This window comes from Perognathus longimembris, chromosome 1 (genome assembly GCF_023159225.1).
Source record: "Perognathus longimembris pacificus isolate PPM17 chromosome 1, ASM2315922v1, whole genome shotgun sequence".
Lineage (NCBI taxonomy): Eukaryota > Metazoa > Chordata > Mammalia > Rodentia > Heteromyidae > Perognathus > Perognathus longimembris.
In genome coordinates this window covers 159943865-159961499 of record NC_063161.1, presented here as the reverse complement: position 1 = coordinate 159961499, position 17635 = coordinate 159943865, and the positions used below count along the sequence as shown (strand labels likewise).

At 66.5% G+C, this 17635-nt stretch overlaps 3 protein-coding genes across 4 annotated transcripts in view; 1 reads left to right on the top strand and 2 right to left on the bottom strand.

Annotated features, from left to right (window-relative positions):
• The first annotated feature begins 1358 nt into the window (after nucleotides 1–1358).
• On the top strand, nucleotides 1359–6831 carry Slc2a6 (solute carrier family 2 member 6). Of its 2 annotated transcripts, none has more exons than XR_007211895.1 (10): nucleotides 1359–1474; nucleotides 1956–2118; nucleotides 2937–3143; nucleotides 3629–3728; nucleotides 4100–4311; nucleotides 4561–4708; nucleotides 5249–5357; nucleotides 5556–5747; nucleotides 5891–6036; nucleotides 6617–6736. XR_007211895.1 is itself a non-coding variant. In XM_048352891.1 (10 exons), exons 1-10 carry the CDS (start codon nucleotides 1386–1388, stop codon nucleotides 6770–6772), a joined length of 1527 nt encoding a protein of 508 aa, XP_048208848.1. In that variant the 5' UTR covers nucleotides 1359–1385; the 3' UTR covers nucleotides 6773–6831. The 2 variants fall into 2 exon arrangements, 1 of the variants encoding a protein (XP_048208848.1); XM_048352891.1 differs by having other exon boundaries at nucleotides 4556–4708; nucleotides 6617–6831.
• A 1256-nt stretch (nucleotides 6832–8087) lies between these two features.
• Cacfd1 (calcium channel flower domain containing 1) lies at nucleotides 8088–15763 on the bottom strand. Its single transcript, XM_048345750.1, has 5 exons — nucleotides 15602–15763; nucleotides 13129–13201; nucleotides 12595–12720; nucleotides 9418–9525; nucleotides 8088–9040 (listed from the first exon to the last, which is right to left on the bottom strand). The coding sequence occupies exons 1-5, from the start codon at nucleotides 15717–15719 to the stop codon at nucleotides 8950–8952; spliced, it is 516 nt and encodes a 171-aa protein (XP_048201707.1). The 5' UTR covers nucleotides 15720–15763; the 3' UTR covers nucleotides 8088–8949.
• A 384-nt stretch (nucleotides 15764–16147) lies between these two features.
• Adamts13 (ADAM metallopeptidase with thrombospondin type 1 motif 13) overlaps nucleotides 16148–17635 on the bottom strand; it is a 31538-nt gene continuing 30050 nt past the window's right edge. Inside the window, 2 exon segments of the mRNA XM_048348825.1 lie at nucleotides 16148–16357; nucleotides 16571–16755. Coding sequence (XP_048204782.1) covers nucleotides 16148–16357; nucleotides 16571–16755 — 395 coding nt within the window.

Sequence of the window (17635 nt, the reverse complement as noted above, 5' to 3'; positions counted from 1 at the left end):
CTAACTCCTTTCTACAACTGCTTACCAAAGACCATTTTAAAGAGTGGTTTTGAGCATCATGGAGCATCACCAGTGATTGTCTTGTTTGAGGGTGCTTGGGTCTAAGGTCTGTCTTAAACTACAGTGGAAAACAGGGGTACAGTGTGTTCATGCCCAGATAGAGACTGGCCCTAGGACTGGAAACAAAGAGACTAGCAAACCAGTGAGGCTGGGTGCCAGGAAATCGACAGGTTTTCTAAAACACACACACACACACACACGCACGCACACACACACACAAAAAAAACAAAGGGGACTTGAAACTTTTAAAAGCGCTTCCCTATTTTAGCAGGCGAACTTTGGAAATACCCAGGTATTTGACAACAAAGGGTCAGCTTCGAAGTGTGGGTGGGACACCCCACTCTGCAAAAGAGGAAGTGAGTCAGCCTGCCACCCAGAAGTCCAAAGGTGCAGCCAGGCATCCTGATTGCGGGTTTTCTGGTGATGGTGGTGTGTGTGCGTGTGCGCGCCCGTGTGTGCGCCCGTGCGCGCGCGTGTGTGCGTGTGCATGCGTGTTTAAATGGCTCTTCAAGGAAATTTCGGTTTCAGTTTCTCTTGCCCTAAAATTTCCTAACATTATTTGCATGATTTTTAACGAGCTCAGCAATGGGAAACCCCAGCGGGGCTGGGCTGGGCTGGGGCCGGGGGTGAGGGTGGGGTGGTGGGTAAGATCCGCGGTGTAGCACTGGAGCAGGTGCCTGGGGTGCAGGGAAGGGTGCAGGGGTCCCCAGACGGGGCGATCGGCGCCCCTGGCTCGCTCGCTCGCCGGCCTTCATCTCACACCTGCTGGCTGCCCTGCCGTCCCAGGCGGCCAGAGAGGGAGCCAGGACGGCGGGGGGCGGGGGGGGCGGCGGGGAAGGCCTGGGGCCCGGGGAGGCGGGGGAGGGGCGGGAAGGCCTGGGGCGCGGGGAGGCGGGGGGGGGGGGGGGCGGGAAGGCCTGGGGCGCGGGGAGGCGGGGGGGGGGGTAGTGAGGAGCACCGGAGAGCACTGGGGTGAGACCCGGGACGCATCGCAGGGCGCGGGGCGGGGAGCGGGGGGGGGCGCTAGGGGTGCAGGGGACCCAGGGGGCGCGGGGCGGAGCCGTTCCGGACACCGGGCCCCGCCCCGCCCCGCCCCGCCCTAGGAAGCGGTCCCCGAAATCAGCCCCGAGGCTCGGGGCGCCCGCAGCCCCTCCGCGTCCAGCATCCGCCAGGCGAGCGGCCGCCCCATTGGCCCGCGCGGCTCTGCAGGGCCGCCCGGCGTCCAATCGCGGCCCGGGGCGGAGCTCCAGGCCCCGCCCCGGCCGGGCGGATGCTGGGTCCGGCGGAGGCCGGCGCCCCGCAGCCCGCGCGCGCCTCGCGGCATCATGCAGGAGCCCCTGCTGCGAGCCGAGGGCCGGGACTACGACACCTTCCCCGAGGCCCCCGCGTCCCCGCCGGAGCGGGCGCCGGGCGGGTGAGAGCCCGGGGCGTGGGGCGGCGGGGGGGGGGGGGAGGGGGCTGGGGTGGCCGGATCCGCCCCCGCCGCGGCTGGAGCGCACCCTGCACTCCAGTGACCTTTGGTGGGGGGACACCGGGAGCCGCCGCCCCTCCCGCTGCCCCGGAGCCCTGCCCTGGGGGGGCACAGGCCGGGGCTCACCTGCCACCGACCTGGGGATGCCCAGAAGGGGAGGGCTTGCCTAGGGTGGCCCAGCGGCTTCCAGCCCCAGACCTGGGATCCAACACCCGCCTTACCCGTTGGAGAGGACCGGCCGCGGGCTGACAACGCCCTAGCCATTTCCCACCGGCGCGCAGGCCCTGGGGACAGGGGGCTGCCCCTGTGCCGTCTGCCGGCCGGGCTGGCCTCTGGGAGCAGGCGAGACCAGGATCTGGGGACCCGGAGTACGGTAGAGGGGCTGACACTGGTCCTTTGGCCCCGTGTCCCTGTCCTCCCCCAGGGCTGCACAGAACAGAAGGGTGTTCCTGGCCACCTTTGCTGCTGTGCTGGGTAATTTCAGCTTTGGGTACGCGCTGGTCTACACATCCCCCGTGATCCCCGCCTTGCAACGCTCCTCCAACCCTGCGCTGCACCTGACCAAAACCCAGGCCTCCTGGTTTGGGGTAAGCCCAAACCCCAGCTGGGAGGGATGGGACCAGGGAGCGGGGACCCACAGGGGATCCCCAAACGCTCGGCCTTGCCACCTTCCTCCAGGGCCCACTCATGACTGCCAGCCAGCAGGGCGAGGCCAGATGATGGAAATGCTCTGGGGGAGTGGGAGCCAGTGGAAAAGAAGTGGGGAGGCCTGGGTGGGGACTGGACCCTGGGATTGAGAGACGTCCACAAACGGGCTGTCATGCCAGCACACGGTCCTCCACGCACAGTGGGGGGGGGGCACCAAGTGCGGGGGGGGGGGTCAGGCCCCGGCCAGGATGATCGTGGGAGATGATAGCTGAGAGAGAGAGAGAGACCCCAAGGGGCTCAGGACCCTAGGATTTAATCTCAGGTCTAGAGTGAGCTTTACTGAGCACTCAGAATGTGCTGGGCGAGCGCTGGGCATTTCAGATGCCCAGGTGTGGATCCCCAGGGCTTGGATACGCTAAGCCATGTCCCCAAGCCTCACACTGCCATTGCTTGACCTGATCTTTTAAGAAAAGTCACCAAAACGGAGTTTGGGGTTAAATGGTGAAGTACGAGCCTTGACTGCAAAGGCAAAGGCAGTGAGGCCCTGAATTCAAGCCCCAGTTCTGCTGGACAGAGGCACTGCAGACACCGGAGCGCCCGTCACAGATGGCCGTCTAGTCACGGCACCTGCGGAGTCAGAGGCTCATTCGCACCCCCTGCGATGGCCAGGGGCCTGGATGGGCTTTGGGGGGGGGGGTCAGGCTGGAGGCAGTGGGGGGCGCCGGGCCCATTCCTGCCTGCCCGCGCCTCTCTGTAGTCTGTGTTCACGCTGGGAGCCGCGGCCGGAGGCCTCAGCGCCATGGTCCTCAACGACCTCCTGGGCCGGAAGCTCAGCATCATGTTCTCGGCCGTGCCCTTGGCGGCGGGCTACGCGCTCATGGCCGGAGCCCAGGGGCTGTGGATGCTGCAGCTGGGGCGGACGCTGACCGGCTTCGCTGGAGGACTCACGGCCGCCTGCATCCCGGTAAGGCGGACGGCGGTGGCCACGGAATCGCCCCCCCTCGGGAAGATGTCTGCTGCCCCCAGTGGCCGCCCAGTCGAGCCTCGGCCCAGCCGGGACCGGCCGCTCGTTTCCGGGAAACTGTCCCCACATGCCCAGCCGTCCCCACCCCGGACTCTCCAAACCCCTGCCTTGTCTCCTGACCGCAGTCAGAGGCATTGCACAACTGCAGCAAATCTGCATTGAGCAAATGGGTAGGAAAGGGAAGTCCCCTCCTGCTGCCTCCCAGGAACCTTGAGCACTGCGGGAGTGCTCCCCCTGAACCCGCCCAGCGGGCCTGGGCGGCATGCTGAACCCCCAAGACTGGGGGGGGGGCTGGGCCCCGTTTCCGAGCGGAGCGGCCTACCTGCTTTGCAGTTAGGCAGCCGAGGCAGAGGCCTCTCCCCCACCCAGCCAGGTCCAAATACCTACCTTCCCCACCAAAGCCCCAGGGGTGGTGTGTCTTGCAGGTGTACGTGTCTGAGATTGCACCCCCTGGTGTTCGTGGGGCTCTGGGGGCTACGCCGCAGCTCATGGCAGTGTTTGGGTCCCTGTCCCTCTACGCCCTTGGCAAGTACCTCCTCACACCCGTGCCCGTGGGTTCCAGGAGTACCAGGCACCACGGGCCAGGACTGCCACGGCCCCCTGGGGGAGCCCAGGACTGGAAAGCAGCAGATGCAGCTTCCTGTCCCCACTGTGTGGTCCCCCACCGTGCGTCCCTCTGCCTCCGGGGCCAGGCCCCTGCCCCACCCATCCGTGAGCCTCGAGGCCGCTCCCGAACCGGAGCGCGGCTGCCCGGAGGTGGTGGTGGCCTTGGACCCTGCCGGGAGCTCCTGCCAGGCGTCGGGGGCCAGGCAGCCCCCCGTGTCCCCTCCCGGCCTCGGTCACCAGGGGAGGCCCCCGGGGACTGGAGCCCGGCCCCTCACACTGCCCTCCCCCAGGCCTCTGGCTGCCCTGGCGCTGGCTGGCGGTGGCCGGGGAGGGGCCCGTGCTCGTCATGATCCTGATCCTCAGCTTCATGCCCAACTCGCCGCGCTTCCTGCTCTCGAGGGGCCGGGCCGAGGAGGCGCTGCGGGCGCTTACCTGGCTGCGGGCGGGCGCCGCCGACGTCCACTGGGAGTTCGAGCAGATCCAGGACAACGTCCAGAGACAGGTGGGCGGGGCGGGGCGGGGCGGGGCGGGGCGGGGCGGGGCGGGGCCCACCCTCGCGCCCCTGCGTCTGTGGGGCCCTGGCCACGCGCCAGGCCCCTCTGGGCCTTGGTTGCGTTTTCCTGGGGTGAGCGGTTCCGGGAGGAAGCGGAGGGACCCCCCCCCCGCCAGCCCCACGGGGGGACGTCCCTGGCAGGCTTCTGCAGGGGAGGCCAGCGCCGCCCCTCAGCGGGGGCCTCGTGTTTCAGAGCAGCCGCGTGTCGTGGGCCGAGGTCCGAGCCCCCCGCATGTACCGGCCCATCCTCATCGCCCTGCTGATGCGCTTTCTGCAGCAGCTGACGGGCATCACGCCCATCCTGGTCTACCTGCAGCCCATCTTCGACAGCACGGCCGTGGTGCTGGTGAGAGCCGCCCCGGCCCGCCCCGCCCACAGAGCCCAGCGCCGAGCCCCTCCAGGCTCTCCCCTGCCTCCCAGCCCAGCCCCCGTGCTCCCATTTATGCTGTCTGTTCATCCGGTGCCACTCCTGGGGCTCGAACTCAAGACCTAGGCACTGTCCCTGAGCTCTGGTGCTCAAAGCTCATGTTCCACCACTTGAGCCACAGCTCTGTTTCCCAAATGTTGTTTTTAGGCAGAGCATACATGTTTGAAGACAGTGATACAGGATGACAAACGATCCCCCCCCACCCCCCATGCTAAGGACCAAACTCAGGGCCCTGTGCTCGCTCCACTGAGGAGACCGGCACGGCTGTGCATGTCGCCGTCACTCTGGGTGTGTGCTAGCTGGGCCCGGGCCTGGAGGGCCTGCGAGCAGGAGCAGCACACAGCCAATGCCCTCGGCCCCTGAGCTCCCTGCGCCGCCCGGGGGGTGGGGTACAGGGGTGTGGAGGCGGGGCAGGAGTGCCGGACCCCATCTCTCCACCCGTGTCCCCGCCCCGCACAGCCGCCCCAGGACGACGCAGCGATTGTGGGTGCGGTGAGGCTGCTGTCCGTGCTGATCGCCGCCCTGACCATGGACCTGGCCGGCCGCAAGGTTCTGCTCTTCGTGTCAGGTGGGCGGCCTGCTCTCGCTCGCACCCTCCCCGCCCCCCGCAATGGCTGTGCGTGCCCTGGCCGGGGTGCGGGGGCTCCCGCAGGGGGCCCGGTGTGGGCCGGTTGCTCTGGGTGAGGCCCCAGGCCCAGGCTGGAGGCCAGCCCGCCGCCAGGCACGGGGCCCGCCGGGCTCTGAGTACCCACCTGTGTGCCCACAGCAACCATCATGTTCGCTGCCAACCTGACGCTGGGGCTGTATGTCCACTTCGTCCCCAGGCCTCTCGCCCCCAACGGCACCGCGGGCGGGGGCCTTCAGGACCTGGTTTTGGGGGGCACGGAGCAGCCCCCCGCCACCCCCACCAGCTACCTCACCCTGGTGCCTCTGCTGGCCACCATGTTCTTCATCATGGGTAGGAGGCAGGGGCCCCTCGGGCGGCGTGGGGGGGGGGCACCGCGTTGCTGCTCCATCTGCAGAGCAGGAGCTGGAGAGGTGGCTGTCCCCAGTGCCCCCCCCCCCCCGCGGGCCCATCCCGTCCCTGCTCTGTCTGCACAGGCTACGCCATGGGCTGGGGGCCCATCACCTGGCTGCTCATGTCTGAGATCCTGCCCCTGCGCGCGCGCGGCGTGGCCTCGGGGCTCTGTGTGCTGGTCAGCTGGCTCACCGCCTTCGTCCTCACCAAGTCCTTCCTGCTGGTGGTGGTGAGTGCCAGGCCCCGGGCCCCCAGGGACCCCCTGCTGCCTGGCCACTGAACCTGCCAGCGAGGGACAGGCGCCAAGGCCCCTTCCCGCGAGACACGGGAGCCGGCCGCACACCGCTGAAAGCGGGGTGTCCCCCCCACCCCGCCGCCCCAGCCGCGCCCAGAGAGCCACGTCCTGCCTCCCAGGCGCTGGGCCGCAACAGTTGCTCCCGCCGTAGCCTTCCTACTGTGGAAGGGCCTACCGGCTGCCCACCGTGCCCCCCGAGAACACCTGGAGCTGAGCCCCAGTTTCACGCAGGGTCCCCTCAGAGGCCAAGGGCGTGAGCAGGGGGGGCATGGCATCCTTCACAAGGGCGTGCAGGCACCCCCGACAGCTGGGTCTGGAGGCGGGCCCTGGGTAGGAAGGGGCGCAGGGCTGGGAAGAGTCCCCAGGCAGGCAGGAGTAGCTAGGGTCCACCCCAAGGGTCAGAGGCCTTGGGAAGCCTCGCACACAGGCCGGCAGGGGCGAGGCCCCAGCCCGCGTGGGAGGGGCGGGACGCAGACTTCCCCCGCGTGACCCCACATCTCCCCCACCTCCCCAGAACGCCTTCGGCCTGCAGGTGCCTTTCTTCTTCTTTGCGGCCGTCTGCCTGGTGAACCTGGTGTTCACCGGCTTCTGTGTGCCTGAAACCCGGGGCCGCTCGCTGGAGCAGATCGAGGGCTTCTTCCACTCCAGGAGGCGGTCCTTCCCCCACTAGGTCAGGGCCGCCCGCTGGGCTGGGCGCGGGCAGCAAGCCCGCACCTGCAGCCCCGACCGTCGGAGCCCAGGACCAGCAGCCCGAGCGCTTCTGGCTGAGGCCCACCCCGGAGGCCTAGTCTGCCGTCCAGGGCCAGGGCCCCGCCGGGCGACCTCGGCCCTGGCCCCCCACTTGTGTGGAGGACGCCCCCCCCCCGGGAGGGCTGTGTACACGGGCACTGCCGGGGTCTCTGCACAGGGCCGTCTCGCGCCAGCCCGTCCCCCCACTCAGCCTCCGTCCAACGTCTTGATGGTGGGAAGGCAGGGCTGCGCACCCACAGGGGTCTGTGGACACCCCTAAGGGGTGCGTCAGGCTTCCGAAAGCCCGGGTGCAGGGCCTGTGGCACAGCCACCCCCTCCTGTCCAGCCCTACCTGTCCAGGTGCCCCCCCCCCGCAAATTATGTTCACCTATTTACAAAAAGAAAAAAAAAATAAACGGGGCCTGTGGCTCCAGGGAGGACAGAGTGGGGGTGTACTCTGGAGGGGGGGAGCCCCCACTCCATCAGCTAGGCTAGACTTCGCCAAGGCTATCTGTGCCTGCTGCCCCCCCCCCCCCGAGCCAGCGAGGAGCTCCCCGTGGGTTGGGGCTGCTCCGCTCTAAGCAAGCCGCTTTCCTCCTCTGAGGTCCTGTGGGCGGCAGCCCTGCCCGGCTGGCACTGCCTGGGGTGACCCCGTCCCCACGGAGGGCACCAGAGACGAGGCAGCAGGCAGAGGGCCAGCGAGGGGATGGATCTTCCTTTACTGCCGAAACTAACGTAGGAGCAGGCGGAGCCCAGACGGAGGCGGCAGCAGCCCCGCAGCCCGGCTGGGAACCGGGGGGAAGGCGGCCGGTCCACGCGGGCCCGTGTCTGATGGCCCTGCCGCCCTGGTGCCCCATCCTGTGGCCGGCCCGGGGCCCGTGGGTAGATTTCCCTTCCCGGGCACACACAGCCAGCCCCTCCCCCCCTCCGGGTTCCCGTAGCCGTAGGGAGCCGAGCCCACGGCTGGACCCCTGCTCCCCGAGAGGTAGATGGGCTCTGTCTGCTGCACACATGGGGACACACACCCCCACACTGCTCAAGTACCATGGGGACCCCAGGACGCTGGCCTCAGAGGAATCCTGACTTCATCTGCTACCTCCAGGCTATGCGTGGGCCGAGAACTGCTGCCATGCCAGCATCTGCTGTGCCCGGGCCGGGGCTGGGCACAGAGCGCGCCTTGCTCCCGGACCCCACCCCGGCAGCCTGGTGGAGCTCCAGGCCGGTGTCCCTGCCTGGGGGGGGGGGGGAGGGAGCTGCCCAAGGCCCCCACCCACAGCCCCACCCGTGCTGCCGGGCTCTGCTGGACCCGTGTCTCGAGGCCAAGGCCCACGGGGCCGAGGCCACCGGATAGGAGGCGGCGGGTGGTGTGGACGGACGGGGGACGCGGCGGCATTCACAAGGGCCATTTCCTGGACACCGGCTTTTATGCCCTTCCCTGCAGCCTTGTTCCCGGCGGCATGGCCCCTGGGGCAGGGGACAGCCCCGGGGGGGGGGGGGTGGCTCTGGCTCCTGCCCGTCTTCCCGAAGGCAGGAAGCTCCCAGGGCAGGCTGGCAGGGAGGTCTGCGGTGGCTCAGGTCCAACCATACAGTTAGAAGTGGCAGACGCTGCCGACACGGGGAGGGCCCCCCGGGGGAGGGCAGGGCCCCCCGGAGCTCCTCGCCACTCCCCGAGCACCGAGGCCTAAGGCAGGGCGGGGGCCGGGCCGGGCCTGCGGGGAGTGGGGCGTTCTGTCCGAGGACGTGGGGAGGGGGCCCTGCCACAGGCCTGCTCCGGCCAGGGAGGGCTCCCGGAGCACCGGCCACCCCCTGGGCCCGTGTTCCATTCGCCCCACGCTCCACTTGAAGGGCAGGAAGTAGGAGGAGTTGGGGTGACCCGCGTCCTCCGGTCAGCCCGGTGTGTCCAGGGGAGCCTGCTCCGGGCCCCGGGGTGGACGGCCGGCGGCGTGGAGTCTGCGGCAGTCAGTGCTCCCGAGCCAGGCCGCCATCACGCCGCACTGTCCAAGCCCAGCGGGGCGCCGGGCGGAGGAGGGCCCCAGGGGCAGGGTCCTTGTGGGGCTCCCGTCCAGGCCCGTCCGCCCCCCCCGGGCGGTGTCGAAGAGGAGCCGCCACCAGCCGGAGTCACAGCTCCCCCTCCAGGGTCTCTGCCAGCTTCTCCTCGTCCACCTGCTGCCGCTGCTGCTGGATCCTGGCGTAGGAGATGGCGTCGCCCCTGGGAGGGAGCAAGCACAGCCCGCTCGGGTGCGGCCCTCCGGGCCACCGCCCGACCCCCCCCCCCGACCCCGGGGCCGTAACCCGGGTGTGAGCCACAGGCAGGGCCTTCTGTCCCCACGCAGGGGTGACGGCCAGGGACCGAGGCTCCTGGACACGAGGGGACGAATCTGCCCCAGGCCGGGCTCTGCGGGAGGGAGGCTGGGTGGGCGCCATGCCTGGTGCGGGGCCTGGCCAGAGGCACGCTGGGCCACCCCAGGGCGCCTGAGCCTGCTTCTGAGGGCACAGATGTGCCAGGGGCTAGCGCAGTCCCCCACAACTGGACCAAGGGACCCCACCGGGGCCGCCCCACCCCCCGGGCTGGGGCTGCGGACGCACTTTTTGCCCAGGGCAGAGAGTCCATAGAGCACCCCTGTGGCAAAGGCGATGGCGTTGCCCAGCAGAGTGGTCAGGGTCAGGCTCATGATGATGGGGACGACGGCCATCCTAGGGGGAGAGAGAGAGGTCAGCGGACACCCCAGTCCAGGGTCCTCACAGTCCCCGGGGCCTCTGCTCAGACAACTGGGGGGCAGGAAGGGTCCCTGGACACCAACCAAGACGTGCAGGCCTGGGGCCGGGCACTTCACACACCCCTGAGCCCGAGTGCGAAACCCCAAACCGGGAACCAGTGATCCCGGAGGCTGAGACCCAAGGATGGTGGCTCAAAGCCAGCCCAAACGGGAAAAGTCTGGGGGTTCCTATCTCCGGTTAACCGGCAAAAAGCTGGAAGCGGAGCTGTGGCTCACGTGGTAGAGCACCAGCCTTGAGCGAGACAGCTGAGGGACGGCGTCCAGGCCCTGAGTGTGAGCCTCAGGACTGGCACGCGTGTGTGCCGGGCCCCCCTCGCCGGCTCCGTGCCGGGGCACACGACGCCCCGCTCCGTCCCGAGCCCTGTGTCTCAGTCCCTGAGCTTCCACTGAGGCAGGGACTGAAGCCCAGAGACCTGGCAGAGCGAGGGGCGGGGGGCGAGGGGCGTGCCCGGAGCCCAACGGGCGCTGCGCCCCACACACAGTGCACACGCGGGCAAGCCGGCCAGCGGACCCCACCGCGCCCGCTGGCGGAGCTGCGCGCCCCCTGGTGGCCGGGCCCGCTCAGACGTCCAAGCCCAGCGCTGATCTTGAAGCCAGCTGTCCTGGGCCAGGCCTGGCGGCGATTCCTGGGCTGACTGGGCCAGGAAGAGGCCGGCAGCCCGCAGATCAACCCCGGATCCTGTCCCTCCCAGACGTGCAGGGGAACAGCACTCCCTGTCGGCTATGCCCCCCCGGTGAGCCGTTCTAGAGGGCACCGGTACTAAAGCTGTGCAAAGTGCCAACAGCTCTGAGTTTACTACGACTAAGGGTTTCTGAGTTTATAGTGGTGCAAAAGTGACACACGTGCAACAGAACATTGTCTCCATTTTTCTTGATTCACAGTATACCATGTCGCCACTGACTCTGAACATGTTCGAGATGAGCTCAGCTCAACCGTAGTGGTTGTAGGTACAGTCAGCAGATGAGCTGCAGTAAATGACTTTCAATGTGGTATTTTCACGCTACAGTGGGGCTGTCAGTGTGATTTCTTACGCTGAAATCACAAGAAAAAGACCATAAGAGGAAAAGAGACCTGACAAATCAAAACTAAAGCTGGAAAAACTATGTCAGAAATATAACAAGAGGGTGTGAGATCTTCAATACTAGACTGTATATGACCTGCTGAGTAAACTACTAAGATCCTAACAGGTTAAAGAATGAACTACAATTTTTTTCTAAAAAGATAATGAGATTAAAAGCCACGTGCTGGTGGCCCACACCTATAATCTTAGCTGCTCAAGAGGCTGAGGTCTAAAGATTATAGTTCCAAGCCAATCCAGGCAGGAAAAGTCTGTGAGACTTTTACCTCCAATAAATGAGGAAAGAACAACAACAACAAAAAAGCCAGGGGGCAGGGGATATGGCCTAGTGGCAATAGCGCTTGCCTCGTATACATGAAGCCCTGGGTTCAATTCCCCAGCACCACATATAGAGAAAACGGCCACAAGTGGCAGAGTCTTAGCCTTGAGCAAAAAGAAGCCAGGGACAGTGCTCAGGCCCTGAGTCCAAGGCCCAGGACTGGCAAAAAAAAAAAAAAGCCAGAAGTGGATCTGTGGCGCGAATGGTAATGCACTAAGCCTTGAACACAAAAGCTAAGGATCAGTGTCCAGGCTCTGAGTTCAAGCCCTAGTAGCAGAAAACGAAAGGAAGAAAGAAAAGGAAGATGAAGGAAGGAAGGAAGAGAAAGAGCAGGGAGATGGGAGGGGGAAGAAAGGAAATTATAATTAGAAGATGTGAAGGCATGGGACAACACAATAAACATGAAAATGGCTCCTGATGCTGAGCAGAGGAGGGGAAAACCCAGATGACCTCTTTGAAAGCAACCCAGTCACATATTTCACTATCTTTCTACTGACCATCCTCTGACCTGGAAATTCCATACCCGGACTTAGCTACTGAGGGACTGCTCATCAACACAGAAGTTGTAGCAGCCAGAGAGAGCACAGCTCCACTTACAGCTCAGGTTACAAATCCCGAAGAAGCCGGAAGTCCAGTCGATGACCACTCCTATGGCTAAAGGTAACGCAGACGCGTCCGTGGGAGGGTGACAGGTATAAAGTCCAAACTCAGGACGGACAGGCGGTTTATAGGTAATGGGGCTTCAGATGACATATTGCAAAAGCATTTTAATGCACATTACCGTGGGCACTTTGCCAATACACTTGGGAACCCGAGGGCCTGATGACACGTGCCGATTAGCACTCCGGGTCACAGCCGCCCCATCTTGTCCGCGCCGCCCCATCCTGTCTGCACCGCCCGAGGTCTCACCACGCCCACTCCTGAACACCTGCTGGCCCCGCGTGCCTGCTCTGACCGTATCTGAGCGGAAACACGGAGCGGGCCGTGGGGCTGTCCCGTCCCTCAGCCTGGGCCTCCGCCTCCGTGTCAGGGCGTCTGCTTGACCTCGCTCCTCTGGAGGGGACGCAGCGACGTGCCTGGCCGGCGAGACTGAGACTAGCCCGCGGGCGGAACGCCCCACGGCCCTCCTCTGCGCATTGTGTGACAAGGCCTTTGGGTTCTGGGGTTTGAGCCCGGGGCTCTGCCCGTGCTGGGGGCGGGGGGGGGGGGTTTCCTCTACTACCTGAGCCACGCCCCCAGCCCTCTGGCTTTATTTTACGAATGGTGGCGGGCACTTTTACCCGAGGTTAGCCTTGGTGGGACACCATCCTCCTACCTACCTCAGCCTCCTACCTAGCTGGGATTACAAGCGGGGGCCTCCACACCCAGCCGCTGCAAAGACATTCGTATCGATCGTTCAGCTAAGTGTCTGGAGCTGCAGGGTAAACTTCCACGTGGGGAGATGGTTGTGTAGCTGTCCTCACGCAGGTGCTCTGGCCCTCCTCCCCGGCACTCCCCGCCGTCCCCCCTCACGCCCGCCCTTCCAGTCTCTTGTAGGCAGGATTCTGGGGGGTCGTGGAGGAGGGAGCCCCGACCCCAGGCCCCTCACCCGCAGTAGAAGACAGCCTTCTGCCAGGAGCGCAGCCGGTCCGCCTTCTGGGCTACAGTGTTAGCGAATTCCACAAACTGGCAGCAGAAGGGCACCTCGCACAGCAACAGGATGAAGGCGTTCATGCTGGGGGGGGGGGGGGGGGGAGGGGGCGATGGCAGAGAGGAGGGGCGGTGACGGCCCTGGGGCAGCCTCATGAAGGGCGTCACCCACCCGGGCAGCACCCACCTGCCCCAGGTCACCTGTTCCTCACCCACGGCCTGGGCATCCCGCGCCGGGCGGCCGGCCCCTTGATCCCGGGGGGGGGGGGGGGCGAGGGACCCGCCTCCCACCTCCTGATCCCCGTGCGGGGGACTAAAGAGCTCTGGGCGCAGCACAAGCTGTGTGCCTCAGCGGGCCACGCGGACCCGCCCTCAGCCCGCCCGCCCGCCCGCCCCTTCCCACGGGACCCAGCGGGCGGGGTGGAACTCCACAGACGGGAGGAGCGGGGCCTCGCCCCGTGGCCGGCCACGCAGGACAGCCACGGCTACTCACATCATCCACACGCCCGCCGCGATGTTCAGGGGATGGATGGTGACGCAGTTGAAGAGCCCAGAGATGGCGCACGCTGGGAAAGCGGAGACAGCAGGACCGGAGTCAGCAGGGGGCGAGGTCAGGGCGGAGCACGCGTGGCGGGGCGGCCAGGGGCTCCCCTCTCCAGCCCGGGGCCCGGGCAGGCCGGCACCCTGACCTCAGCGCTACTCACAGCCACCTCCAACCGGGTGCAACTGTGTCTCAAGGGGTCAGCCTCAGTAGGGCCACCTGCCCCCCTTCACAGGACTGGCCACGTGACACCTCCTCTGACGTGGAAAACGTGTCCTGAGTTTACTTCTCTTTTGAGACACAGTCTCGCCGGGTGGTCCAGGCTGGCAGTGAACACGAAGGTCCTCCTGCCTTAGTCTCCTGAGTACCCAGGTCACAGACAAGCACTGCCCCGCCTGACACTGCAGAGGTGGAGACCAGGGAAGACGGGGGAGATGGCTCCACTTCTTACCCACCGACTCGGGTGCCTCGGGCGCGCTTGCTCTGCTAGGCCCATGTCCTCTCCCACACGGAGCCGTGTCCCTCCCCTCCCAACTGCTCCTGGGGGTGTGGGGGGGGGGTCCCGCCACACCCACCCACCTCTCCACCCACAGCCCAGAGCAGCAGGCTTCACAGGAACAAGAAACTAGGGGAGCCTTCCGGGACATTCCCAGGAGCCGGCCCGCCGGACGGGGCGCAGGCCCGGGCGGTCAGCAGGGCGGGTGGACGCTCGCCCTCGGAGGCAGCAATTAGCAAGCAGCTCATTAAACCTGCAGCAGCTTGGGTACACCTGATCCCTCCCCAGGGCCCGGAGTTCTGCCCTTTTCCATTTTCCCCTGCAACCCTAGGATGAAAGGCGAGGGAGGAGGACACTGGATGACGTGACCCCGGAGAGAGGGACTGCAGTCCCGTGCCACCACGAAGTCCCGTGCCACGTGTCCTCGGAGTCCTCAGGGACCGCACCCCCACCACAGCTAGCCCTGCGGAAGGCGGGTGGCCTCCCAGATAAATGGATTCCGGCCATTCTTCAGCAGCGAAGAGCTCGCGGATATCCACGCAGGGAGACTCCTGTACGCCTGTGCCCGACCGGCCCTTTACACAAGGGGGTCACCACACAATCCTCTCTCCTTGCCATGTCTAGATACCTCTAGATGTCCCGGGGACCCAGGGTAAATGCCTCCTCAGTTCCTGAGGGTCCCTCACCCCAGGGGAGGGCAACCCTGCCCCAAAATGAGTGGCCAGGCGCACAGCTCTTATCTGAATTCCTTTTATATCCCTGAAACACCTATACTTTTGCATTCCACTCTGCATTCACCACTTGGTACTCACTAAACAACGCGTCTGAAACCCAGAGGAGCCGAGAGCCCAGAGCAGTACCACACGTCTCTCCTGCAGTTACAGCTGTGTGGCTAACACGGCTTGAGGTTCCTGGGGTGGCAGAGGCACTGCTCCCCCCTCCCCACACCCCCCCCCCAACCTTTGAGAAGCCGGGACTGGTCCAGGGTCAGCCCCAAGTTGCTGGCCACAATAGGGGGAGAGTGGCAGCCGACGGACCACAGTCCACCGCCAGCAACTGTCAGCTGCTCACCTGGAAAGAAAGGCTCCTGGTGGGGCAGCAGGTGGGTCATGGCTACCAGGCCCAGGCCCAGGCCCTGCCCCTTGGGCTGGGCAGGCACTGGAGTCCATCTGTTAAGGGCAGCAAGAGGTGAGCGCACACTACGGGGTGGATTTCTCTCTGCCTTTGGAGGACCAAGGGCAGGATGGCTGCGGGTGTAAGTGTCCTGGGACTGGACTCGGGGCCTGGTGTTGTCTGTCCCTTAGCTTTATCCTTCCAGGCTGGCACTCCGGCAGGAGCTACCTACCGCTGCTCATCGGGTTTTTGGCCGGTTAACGAGGTGAAAGTCAGGAGCCTCAGCCCCTAAGTGGCTGCGATAACCGGCGGGGGGCCAGCTGAGCGCCGGACCTGCCGGCCTCCCCGGAGCCCCGAGGCCGGGGTGGGTGGCGGGGAGGGCGGGTGCCCCGGCCGGCAGGGAGGACCCGGGCGGAGGCCGCCTGCCCCCCGGGGGCCACCTGTCCCCGGCCCCCCGACCGCCCTCCGCAAACCTCCCGGCCGCTGGCTTCCGGCCCCGCCGACGACGAACGAGCCGGGGCCGCCGGAGGCTAGGCCGCGGAGGCCCGGGGGCCGGCCCGGCTGGCAGCCCCGGCTCCGCCGGGACAAAGCAGGGCCCGGGAGGGGACGGCGCGCCCTGGGCGTCCCCGCCCCGGCCGTCCGGGACGGACCCCGGCCCCTGGGTCCCCGGATCCCCGGCTCCCGGCTCCCGGCCCCCGCCCAGGCCCCGGCGGGAGCCATGGCAACCCAGGGCGCCGGGCCCCCGCGTCTGGGGCGGGGCGCGCACCCGGCCCGCGCCGGTCCCCCCCCCGCCCCGCCGCCCGGCCCGGTACTCACAGACGGCGCCCAGCACGCCCGCCAGGCGGCACAGCCAGCGGTACCACCAGGTCATGTCCTCCTCCTGCGCGGGGGGCGCGGGGCCCGCGGACGCCCCCGCCCCGCCCGAGCCGCTCATGCCGCCCGCCCCGCGCCGCCGCGCAGTCCCGGGCCGCACAAAGGGACGTGCTCGCCCGGCCCGGCGCGCTGCCTTGTGGGAGAGGCGGCGATTAGCATAGGGGGCGGAGCCCGCCGGCGGGGTAGCACGAGTCGGGGGGGGGCGGTGGCTATTAGCATAAGGGGCGGAACTAGCCGGGGGCGAGGCTTAATTGGCCTGGGCGGGGTCTGCGTGGCCTGGGGGCGTGGCTTGCCGGCGCCTCTCGGCCGCGCCGCGGGCCCCCGCCGGCGCAGGGGTGGAGCCGCGTGGAGCCGCGTGGAGCCGCGTGGAGCCGCGAGGAGGGAGGGCGGGACTGGGGACCCAGGCTGTCAGTGGTAAATGCCGGTCGTTCTCCTTTATTAGTTCGGGGGTGGGCGGAGGGGGCGGGGCTGGCCCGGCCTGGAGCCGTGTTAGGGCGTCCGGGGCCCGGAGACCGGGAGGGCGGGGCCGGGCTGGGCCGGCTCAGCCTCGGGGACAGTCCAGTAGCGGCCGTGCAGGCTGGCGCGCGCCTCTAGGAAGCCCTGGCTCAACTCCACCTCGGCCTCGCTGCCCTCCGACTCCCAGGACACCGCCCGCTGCCCGACAAAGGCTGTCGTCCTCAGGCTGTAGGTGTCCCGGATCTGGGGGCGGAAAACGCTGCTCTGTCTGGGGTCTACACCAGCAAAGGGCCCTTCTCCTTCCTCCTTGCAGGTTGCACGGTACACATCTGTGGTGAATGTCCCTCCAAACGATTTGCAGGGCTTGCCTCCAAGGAAAGCTCAAGGGATCGCCTAAGCCCGGCACCCCTGGCTTCATGGCCCAACCCCCTTCCTTCCCCATCCTGGTGGCCTCACCGAGACATAGCTGGCATTGGTCTCCTGGGTCCCAGTCGCCGGGACGGTGACCAGGGCGCGGATGGCAATGCGGGCCCGCGGAGCAGAGCTGATGAGGACCCGGCAGCCCCCTGCACGCCTGCGGTCCGGACTCACTGAGGGGCTCGCGATTTCACCCCAGGGTCCAAAGAGCTGTGTGTCGCACTCTGCGTGGAAGAGGAGGCCAGTGGACTGAGCGTGAAGCAGCTCACAGCTCAGACGCAGTGAGAGGACAGTGGGGCGATGGGGCCGAGACCAGAGCTCCTGGGTGGAAACCCCGGTGAACCTCACCTCCTCGGCCTCCTGGAGGAAACCCCGGTGAACCTCACCTCCTCGGCCTCCTGGAGGAAACCCCGGTGAACCTCACCTCCTCAGCCTCCCGGGCTGAGCCACTGCAGGCCGAGACTTTAAATGCTCTAAGCTTTGGTCCCTCCCAGGTAAAAGTGAAAGGCCCACACTGGGCAGGTGCTTTTGTAGGGCTTTGTGCGGTTATGCTACAAAAGGGGTCCGACCGTGGGCCAGGCGGAGTCCTTGCAATGCTCTTCTCTGTCCCAGGGGGTGCGGTGGTGGGCAGTTGGCATGTGTGGGTGCAGATGTGCACTGGAGGAGGACTGAGGGGAAATGGCCCACAGAAGATGCTCGTGGAGGGGCTGGGAATGTGGCCTAGTGGTAAAATGCTCGCCTCGTATACATGACGCCCTGGGTTCGATTCCTCAGCACCACATATATAGAAAATGGCCAGAAGTAGTGCTGTGGCTCAAGTGGTAGAGTGCTAGCCTTGAGCAAAAAGAAGCCAGGGACAGTGCTCAGGCCCTGAGTTCAAGGCCCAGAACTGGCAAAAATTAAAAAAAAGAATACCAGGCCCTAAGTTCAAGTGTCAGTACTGTCACACACACACACACACACACACACACACACACACACACACACAGAAGATGCTCGTGGACCTTGAAGTGGTGGAGTGCCAGAGCCAAGGGCAGAGCGGCACCCAGGGGACGTGGCAAGGACAGGAGCTACCCCCATCATCTGGTGACGTGACCAAGAAGA